The sequence below is a fragment of the Amia ocellicauda genome, chromosome 22 (assembly GCF_036373705.1).
Source record: "Amia ocellicauda isolate fAmiCal2 chromosome 22, fAmiCal2.hap1, whole genome shotgun sequence".
Taxonomy (NCBI): Eukaryota; Metazoa; Chordata; class Actinopteri; order Amiiformes; family Amiidae; genus Amia; species Amia ocellicauda.
Window position 1 is genome coordinate 3,741,822 of NC_089871.1, and position 10,643 is coordinate 3,752,464.

Sequence of the window (10,643 nt, forward strand, 5' to 3'; positions counted from 1 at the left end):
CTTGCAGCACTTCTAACACCATGTTTCTCGCTCTTCCTCTTTTTTTATAATCAGGGAATCATTTCATCACCAAATTCATATGCAACAAAGACCAGCCTGATGAAAAGCAAGTAGATACATTTCAAATGATCGCCCATTCAGTTTTCGCTTCCGAATTCGGCTACTGAAGTGAGCTGTACCGGAAGTAAGATGTTTAAAGGATTGAAGAGATAGAGAGAAAGTTCCAAAAGAACCCTAAAAATAATAAACTGATCAAGCACAGATATATTTAGCTTTATACTTCCCAAAAAAAAACTAGAAATAACATAAAAACCCAGAATCAGAAATTCGGCAAATTGCCAAATGCACAACATCCATTTGTGAGTGAGTATTAGAATTGCCATATTTTAACATTTACATGCACTCTCCAAAACAGCCAATTTCAGCTGCTCAGCAGAAAAAACTATTGAATTTAGAACGTTGACATACGTACAAATGTAACTAAAGTACATAACAATTTATCACAACGATAACCAAAGAAGCTCGATGTCCTCTGACATGCGAAAAGGCGGAAAAAGTAAAAATTAAATAAATAAAAAATGTTGAAACAGAAGCGCACTTGCTAATGCTCCACCCGCCCCGCTTCCTTTCAACAAATCTGAAACAGACTGCCATGCCTATGCAAATTGTACTTACTGCAATGTGTACTTACCATGTTGTTCACATTTTTCAAGATGTTGGTGAGGCCACTGATGACAAGGGAAAACTTGTATTTGGAGATGTTGATGAGACATTCCTTATTGTGCTCCGTACTGACTTTGGTGTGGGTGTTCTGTTGTCCTGCTTTGATTGGAAGCTACAAAAAAGGAGAGAGAGAATATAAACTGTGCATCGGCAACAATATGGTTCTTCTCTATAGATCCTCCCTGCCTATGCTCTCAAGCTCACCGTTACAGGACTGTACAGAATCAGAGACTAAACAATAAAGACAACGCTGGCTTCACAGTTTAGCACAAACATGAATGGCAAAGGAGCTTGCAACTCATTTCCCAGCCAGCACACTTTCACACCCTTCTCAGGGTGTATGAACAGCATCTGCTTATTTGAAGCACATGCGATGATACAGGAATACCGGAAAAGTGGTTTATTTTTGTCCCCCCAGCCCACTGGATTGAGTGCTAATTGCACAACAACGTCAAAAGTCTTGGCTAGCCTATGGTGTTCCCACTGGTTGCCGTTGCCTTACTTGCCAAACCGGCAAAGGCCATATCTTGTCTCCATAGGGTAGTTAAGAAACAGACTCATTTAGTGGCCAAGTTAAAGTGAAGACCTACATATATACAATGGGAGGAGGTGGTAGGTGTGGAATAAAAATCTCACTTTCACATTATTTCTCCAATACAGGAGTAGACGTTGTACGACTTCAAATCTGGAAACTTGAGGGTAAAATAGGAGAGATGTTTGAACAACTTAAACTAACAGTTTTCCAAGACTGGGTTAGGACAAAGGAAGGTAAAAATCATAATGAACTATGGCTTAGTGCGCGAGTATGAACTGAACTACACCAAAACAGAAGAGGAAACCAACTCACTGTCGTATCTCCATATCTACTGTTCCAGGTAAAAAAAAAAAAAGCAAAATAACCAAATACAATACGCTGTCATCATCATCTGCACTTATCAGCTTTTACAATCTAGGATATAAGACCTTATTTATTGTTTACGGTATCTCGTATACACTAAATTTGTAAAATGTATTATGCCTGAACTGCACCGTATTATTGCAATTTGTATTGCTCTTATATTTTGTAAGTCGTCCTGGACAAGGGCATCTGCGAAGAAATTAATAATAATAATAATAATAATAATAATAATAATGTCCTGCCATTAGCAAGTTTGTATACATTGCTTTTAAGGCATTGAAAACCAGCATTAACAACTTCTTGTACAGAGACATGAAAGAAGAAAGAAAAAAAGAAAGACTGAGTGTCATGCCGAGCTCCTGGGAGGACGTTCTGCAGTCAGTGTGGGTCTCGCAGAAACAGCTACTCACCTGTATGCAGCAGATATACACAGATAAGATTTCATGCACGAGGGAACAAAGCAACCCTTTTCCACTCGCACTTCCTTCTGCAGGCCGGCAGCTGCACACCTGCACAAAGCTACAACACGAGTCCGCAGCCAGGGCCCCAAACATGGAGCCAGAACAGGATTTCTTAAGAAATGTAAACAGCAGGTCACTCTGCAGTACAGTTGGGTATATACACATCATGCTGCACCTCCATTCGTAAGTGTTCACAGCACACTTTAAAGATGTCAAAATGCACACGCACTGGGCTTAAACTGAACTGTTTTTATTAACGGGGCAGCGCTTTGTTTAGATACACAGTGGCCAGTGAAGACATGTCATCCCACAGCAATGCTAGTTAGGCAGTAATGCTACCCAACACGGTGTCATTGACGCACTACAGTGTCCCTGCAGAGTCACCGTTTATATCCGCTGAGTAAGGCATCAATAAGAACCACATGGACGCCTTGAATAGTTTGAAAACTGTGCAGCTCGATCCTGTGCAGAATAAATCCAGGACACACAGCCAGGTAAGTTGGGGGAAGGTATTCTAGCGTACTTGCGAAGCTCCAAGTGGCTGTGCTCTTCTGGACTTCAATGAATTATCGTCATCTTGCTCTCTGACTCCAGCGCACTCGGGCGAGTCGGGCTGGCTCTGTTCCCTTAAAGACTTGGCTGTGAACTGGGGGAGCCGGAGCTTGTTTTACTGGTGATACGGGACAGGGCTTTTAAAGCATAACAGGTTATTGTTCATCAGGTTTTGGATTCAATGGAAGAGAAGCGATTTTTTATTTTATCGCCATTTCAAACCCTGTATTTTCTTGTGGGCCACTACCTTCAGACAGCAGGTATAAAGGGGCTTTATAAATTATTGAATGCAGAGGTTTGCTAGTACTGCAGCACTTTTGCGTAGAAATAGATGGTGCAGGTGCAGGTGCAGGTGCAACCCCCCCCCAACTCATACATCAGAGGCAATCTACAGGGATTCAGAGCAGCGCAGTCAGGGGAGTCTTGCTTATGGACAGAGACTCTCCAAAATATCAATATGAAATGGAAATTAAAGTCCCAAGACGGGGGGCGGGAGGGGGGGTGAAAATCGTGTGAACTGGGAGAGGCCCTATGCGTGCACACACACGGCCTGTTGCCATCCATATTAATACCGAGTCGCTAAACACTGAGCACTTTGTTCCGAGGCATGGTCTTAAATTCCTGAAAGGTCACAGTCCAATCTCTTTCTTTTAATGTGCACTTTTGCAGAACTGGTACCCCATAAACACATACAAAAACAGAGATGGAAATAAAAGGATGACGTCAGGGTCAGGCACGTTGTCTTGAGGCGGATCTTGTAAGCGACTCAGTGTCATACTTCAACCTCCACCAAGCCTCTGACCTCTGCGAGAAGCCTTGCGAAAACAGCACGGAGGTCGAGAAGATTAGACATCACACCAGGAGCAAGACAGGACCCACTGCATTTATTTATAATCTATTTGTTTGCAAATAAATAAGTAAAAACCTCCAAACACAAAAGTATAATTGAATATTGCAGTCTATACGTAGTTGAAAGTATTCACACCCTACACTTGAAACAATGTTATTTGGAGATTAATTTTATTAAATGACACTGATTTGATAGGATAGGTTTGATTTGAATCACACTGGACACTGATGTAGCCTTGAGAAAAATTAACTCAATCAACTGGGCATTGTAGTCTTCCCTTGGCAGAATTAGTGCTCAACATACGTCTTTGCAGGCTATATTCAAAGATACACTTAGTATTTGGACTAAGCAATGTCACAGTGGCAAATTCAGATTATGAATAAGCATGGCAGCCATTCTGGCACACTCCTGGCACGCCTACCCCATGGTACAGAGTGTCAGTCTACAGACGCCGACCCATTTGATAATTATTATTACAATTGCAGGGAAATTGCAATTGGAAGAAATACCATTACACTGATATGTTCTAATGCTGCTGGAATGCAAATTGAATAGCCTATATAATTACACAACTCTCACCGTGATCAACCAAGTCTGCCGAGTGCATACCACACTGCAGTTTAAAACTTTTTTTTAAAATCCTAACAGATTAAACGTTCAGCATGTAACCACTAAACCGTACCTGCATTTCCAAAGAGCTTTGACAGATAAGTGACAATCAATAACCATGCTGATAATTTGGACTGAAGGAGGGCCATCATATATATAACAACAGAGGTGATTGACAGTTAAAATGTATGGAAGATAGTGTTGATAGTGTGGTAAGGAAATAAGGCGGAGCTGCTTCCCCTAGTAAGATAGTAAAGGCATCCGTCAACAATATTCCTATCTTCAGGTGTTTTCAAGCGCAAAACTATCTAATCAAAAGAATAATTTTCACTCAATAGCATTATTGGAATAACTTAAACTAATACACAAGGGGGAAAAAAAATACAATATCCTTAAACTCTACGTGGTCAATAATTGTGCACTCCCACAAGCTGCTTAATCGAATTCTACTTCTGGGCAGCCAATACTAGTCCTCCAATGCCACATCTTATAGCGCAACAAGAGAAGCATTCCTTGCTTTATGTGGGTGCATGATCGTATCGACAGATGTCTAGCCTTACTATACAATTAACATGCCCCTCAGATCGCTACACAGATGAGGGGTCTTGGTGTCCTACACTAAGAGCTAAAAGATACTTAAAAAATAAAATAAAACAATGGTTGGTACTCCCATATAAAACACTTGAGACACCAGTGGTAATTTTCCAACACGCCACAAGGGTGACAAAGGAAGACAAGGCAGTGGTTTTCTCAATGGAGAAACAGAAAACAGTAATTAACCATAAACAGTGCAGATCTATTTTAAACATACTGTAAGATCATTGATAAAACCAACCTCAAAGCATGAAGTACGTTTACAGTCAATAAGATAAACAGCCAAGCTTAACAAATACATCAGTGCAATAAGCATGCAAATTACTTTTTTTTTTTCTAATTTCTATTATACATTTATGTTAGGTGTGCTTTTATGGTAGCATGTTGCAATTAAACTCCTTTTGAAGAGATTATTTTTAATTTCATAACATGACACTGCTGGGGCTTACCGCCTGCATCTTTAAGGTTAATCACATATGGGAGGGGAGGTGGGGAATAAGTCTGTATTTTACTACTTCGAACATTAAGGGTCTGAGTTACAGTAAAACCAACACATACAATCCTCTTTTGTGACTTATACAGCCTTCCAAACAGGCTTAACAATAAGCAGTGGGTTTAATCTCTATTACACTTTCATCAAAATATAATGAGCCGCACCCAGCCACTAAGCCATCACACAATCGCCACTCTGTAGCCCATGAAACCAGAGCCCATCAGTAAAAGTAACTCCAGAAAGTGGTGAAACTTTCTTTCAGGAGGCAAAAATGAACACACAGCTATTACAGAGAGTTTCGCTTTCCACCAAAGCGCTAACAAGAGCAAGGCTATAACTGTAATCATTACTTTCACGACGTCTGGAATTCCAATTAAGGCTGCTTAAGACATTATTGCCCAATCGATTTCACTTTGACAGCGGTGGAGAAAAAAATAAAAATCGTAAACAAAAGTCAGAGGAAACCAAAAAAATCACATCAAAACAAATACTGTGGAAAAAAAACAACTGAAGAAGCTAGGTTTAAACTGATGTATCTAGCAGTAATTACATTCAGAAGGTGCTGAACATTAAGTCCAGCTGTGATATAATTATCTGATATGATTTTTTTCTTGTCATGTATGTAAAAAATGAAGTGAAATATTGGTCACTGAAACTGAAAGATACAAAATACATCAATACTGAAGTAAGTAAGTAAATAAATCACATTTGAGGTCACAGTGTCTCCATTCCTAATTTAATCCACACCCCACGAATATGAATATTGAAAAACAATATTCATAATCAAAACAATACTGTTTAAAAGCCTGGCATCAAAACCTGGACGTAGGTAGGAAGAGACCTGTGTGGAATCTGTGCTGGGAAGGTGGGCTGAAGACAGACCACAGAGAAATGCAAACCGTACTCATAGAGGGAGAGCCTGCACCCTTGCGATGTCAGGTCTGTGGTTCAGTCAGGAAAACGCTGCTGCTTCCAACAGCCTTTGGTCTGCCCTACTGCTATTGAGTGTCCAGCAGCTAAGACAACAAAAAAAAAAAAAAATGTAGAGTGGAGAACCTCTAGGCCAACACAAGACAAGGTTACAGATCTTTCTCCAGCCTGGCAGGGCTCCACCACGGGTAACTCAGATTCCACTCAAGGCAGTGCCAAAGCTGCAGCAAGTCTTGTTTGCTACCCATAGCAAACAGACCTTACCAGGGTCAACTAGACTGACGCGGCTTCTTCATCGGACGGGTATCTGCAGTGTCTGGGAGTGAGCAGGGGGCAGAGTCCTTGCTCTGAAAGCTGTGTCACAAGCGCCACTTGTGCCGAGATTGCCATGGAAGAGCCAATCAGAATTGGTACGACTGATACAGTGCTAGGAGGAAAAGATGGATCCATACTTGAACTCACGCAATGCCCAGCCCAGCCCCTTTCCTCTCCACGCCTCCAGTAAAGGTACAAGGCCACATCATCTGTTAAACGCATCAAGATTGCCTAGTAATTAGACCGTCTGTGTTGAGTCATGTGCCAAGGGTGTACAAATGTAAGTTTCACAGTAGTTAGCAGATTTCCCAGTCCAGCACAGACGGACAGTGCCGGAGTGGTTGTCGGAGCACGGTGACCCAGCGTGTGCGCTGTCATGGGATAGACAGCCACGCCTCAGTCTCCAGCCCCTAGGGATGAAGAGATAACGAACAGCCCTCCGTGATCTATTGTTGTTATCAGACAGATCTGGTTGTCTAGTCACAGAACTGTTAGCTGGATGAGAAATGACTTTTCTCAGACTTGCTCTGGGTTAACAGCAGTGTGAGGACTCCTACGGATCAAAGCGCCTCGTTCCAGACCAAAAGGAATGGGATGTCCATCAAAAACGTACTATCAACAGTGCATCAATACCAGCCAAGTTCCCCTCCTTAACTTAGAAGTCGTTTTGTGTGGCACTTCAGTCCGTGCTGGTCCGCATCAGGGCCTCCACAAGACTCAACCTCAAACCTCAAGGCCAAGAGGAGAGGCCCAACTGTCACCTGGCAGAGTGCCTCCACTTTCACTCACTGCAACCCCCGGGAGTTGACACTGTTCACTTTTATACCTCCATCCAGGGAAAACAAAAATATCAGCAGTGGAAACGTTAGCTTTAATTTGTAGCTCTCCCCCGGTGTAAAACTGTAATTCTAGTGTTGTGCATGTGGGGAGGAAATTGCCTTAAACTTTACTTTAAACATTTTTAATAGGAAAGACCAATCCCAAAACACTGACAGCACAGTGCAAACAATTTAATTTCAAGGACCCTTCCAAGGAGGAACAGAAAACTTTAGTCAGGAACAGAACTTATTTATCCAGCTTGTCAGTGAAGGCTGCTGATACTCCTGAGTATCTGGGATGACTAGAGAGAAATACAGCTCAGCGTTGGGCGCATCAAAGGGACCATTATCTCTCACTATCTTTCAGCGTACAAGGTACAGAACTACACAATGCCTTTAAGATAGGATGTTGAAATTCTGAAAAAACGTACAACACACAAATCAACCCATGGGTGGGAAAAAAATACCAAGAAGCGATCAAATCCGAATGGCTCACAAAATATCACTACATACCCAAATTAACAGCAGCGAACGTGAGAAATGAAGCTCAGAATTAGAGATGTAAAACACGTGTTTATACAGCAAGCCTAAACAGACCACACATGCACTGCTATTTAAAAATAGATATGTAAGTGTTAAACTCTGCCAATGCTCCCTCACAGATATATGCATTAGGACAAAGGCAGGGTTAAAACACTCAGATTATCATCTTCACACTGAAACGGAGTGTGGTTTCAATATGAACATTACCAGTCCGATACACAAGAGAAAATACTGTTATCATTGAGCAGCCTATGGTCTACACTGTAACCTCCTTAAACTACAGGTTAAGCTACTGTTTGTCTAAGGAAGCATGGCTTATCTTGCAGATTTTGGAAACTTATAAACACTGATTTGCAAAGGGCAAGTAATTGAAGTGAACATGACCAAATACCAGGAGTGCAAATAATATTAATGAGACACAATGGTTATCCAGATCTCTACGAGAGATTCCTAAAGATCACACTGTTGAAACCAGTGATTTGACAAACCTATGTGTTTACATTTCACAAAGGCAGTTGTATCCTATTTCCAAGAGGGCAAATCTCTGGTAATTTTCTTATTTATCAAATATTAAAACCATGTACTGAGGGGAACATAATCACATATGAAACATATAGGTCATAAGGTACACTTAGGCAATATTGCTCCCTTCTTGGATGGTCCGTTTAATATAAAATAAAATTTGCAGTTCCAATTCATCGGCATTGTAGATATTACATTTCTATAAACACATACTTTGCAACGAAAACAAGTAAAAAAATATATTTGGTAGATAAGCAACAGTTCATCTAGCCCTAATCTATGTATAGACTAGGCTTTACATGCCACTGCTAGTTGAATATGAAGGGGAGACAGGGGGTCGAAAAGACAACAATTAAATGACACCATCTCCATTTTACTCCTCCATTGCATGCAAGAAACTATTTTTGCAACAACAACAACAACAAAGCGTCAATTCATAATCTGTCTTCCCAGCCACATGCCGTGCAGGGTGAGCGACTGCAGAAACCGAAAGCCGATTCACAGTGTTGGACTTCTGGACTATGAATGCAGGAAGGAAATCAAGATCATTCATTTGTGTATCTGTCTTTGTAGATCGCCATGCAAACCGAAAGACCTCTGTATCGATACAGTCACGGCCGCAGAAACCACACTGACAACATCCTTTTGGGGGGGGGAAAGAAAAAGTAAACGCATTCATCCGAGAAAGGAAAATGGAAATGCATGAAGCCCAGCTCCCATCGCGGCGGCTGCGGTCGGGTTTCGCTCTTGCAGGATCTGCAGGGCCGGAGCTCCATCCACACGCCCGGCCACGAACAATGCGTGTCAACAGCCGCGGCTTTAGACGGGCACGGCTGACATCGCGATTGATCCCGAAACAGGACGACTCTGGTGCCATCGACAATAATACGACGAGAAACCGCAGACTGGGACTTGATGCATTGTCCCCTTGTTTGTCGGTTGTGTTTTTCGTGTGACAGCAAACCCTCACCCTCAGACATCCCCCGGCCGTGTCAGCGCATGCACACGGTATAACAGAGCGATGCACGGAAAGCAAACAGCTCACAGCATCCCACTGCCCTGATCCGAGCTCACTAACAGCTGCACACACACAGGTAGAACATATTATATATATGTATGTATGTATATATATATGCACCTAACTGCGCTCATCCGCAAACCATTTGCCACTCGGAGACAGTTTTGCGCTCCCTTTTTTTGCAGTGCATATATTAGCTCAGATTTCTGTTTTTATCTGCCACCAAATGCAAGCAGGAGGTAGCAAAACGTCTCTCCCTCTCTCTCACACTCATACACTCTCTCTCTCTCTCTCTCTCACTCTCCTCTACACTGCGGCTCTTATTGCAATCGGTGATCAATTCTCCATCGCCCATCCTCAGCCCTGCCTCCCCGGTCCCCCCCGCGTCTGAGCGGCTCCCTCGGTCCGGCCCGAGCCGCCCACCCAAACCCCTCCACCTCCCCGGCGCAGACCGCGGCGCCCAGCCCGCACCGCCGCCGCTCTCCTCACCTGCTCGTCGAATCTACTCACGACGGCCTGGACCCACTCCACGGGCTTGTGCGCCGCCATCGCCGGCCGAGGGGGAGCCGCGGTGGGCTGCGTCTGCGATCCCAACGCGGATGGGGGGCTCGATGCGCTCTCCGCGACCCTGCGCGCCGTGGGGGACCGCTGTCGGAGCTGGACGGTGGGGGGGTCGGCTATTTTCTCCTCCTTTTCGCAGACTCTAACATGCCGCCATGATAACTAGACCGGAAGTTTGAATCCTCCTTTCCAGTGCAGCCGTAATGAGCCCAGCAGCAGCAGCCAGCGAGCTCCGAGCGGCGACTCACTGCGCCTGCGCGGCCCGGGGATCTGTGTGCGCTGGGTTAGAGAGGAGAGAGAGAGAGAGAGAGAGAGAGAGAGAGAGAGAGAGAGAGTCAAACCCAGCACAGCTCCCCAGTCTCCTTTCATTAATGAAAGAAAAATGCACAGTGATGTCATTTTATACTGGGCAGCCCAGGGATGCACTTTTAGGGGTACCCCGCAGCAGCAACCGTAGGACTGAAAAGGCAGGTTTTTGCACAGATACTATAGTTCAGTAGGGGGTGGTGGGGGGGGACTCTAGTTCCCAGCACCTGTAATGCAGTAGGATAATACGAGTGACTTGATTTTGCCTAGTGCTGGGATCTTATAATGTTATGTAAGCGATTTTGTCACCCCCCCTACCTCCCTCTGGCGTGTGAGAGAAAAGGTTTAGGGTTTGGCAGGGGAGGGGAGGGGAGGGGGGTTGTGTGATGTCATATATAAATATATATCTGGAGAAAGATTATTCAGTAAGAAAGGGAGGGAGGTATGAAG

At 43.5% G+C, this 10,643-nt stretch overlaps 1 protein-coding gene across 7 annotated transcripts in view; it reads right to left on the minus strand.

Moving 5' to 3' along the window:
• Positions 1–10,140, minus strand: part of nf1a (neurofibromin 1a) — a 92,902-nt gene extending 82,762 nt beyond the window's left edge. For 5 of the 7 annotated variants that reach the window (XM_066696144.1, XM_066696142.1, XM_066696140.1 and 2 more), the window contains exons 1-2: positions 9,816–10,140; positions 692–835 (exon numbers count right to left, since the gene is read on the minus strand). In XM_066696144.1, coding sequence (XP_066552241.1) covers positions 692–835; positions 9,816–9,875 — 204 coding nt within the window. In that variant the 5' untranslated portion in view covers positions 9,876–10,140. The remainder of the gene's footprint in view (positions 1–691; positions 836–9,815) is intronic. The other 2 variants (XM_066696145.1, XM_066696143.1) reach the window with 1 other exon arrangement.
• Between the last annotated feature and the right edge of the window lie 503 nt (positions 10,141–10,643).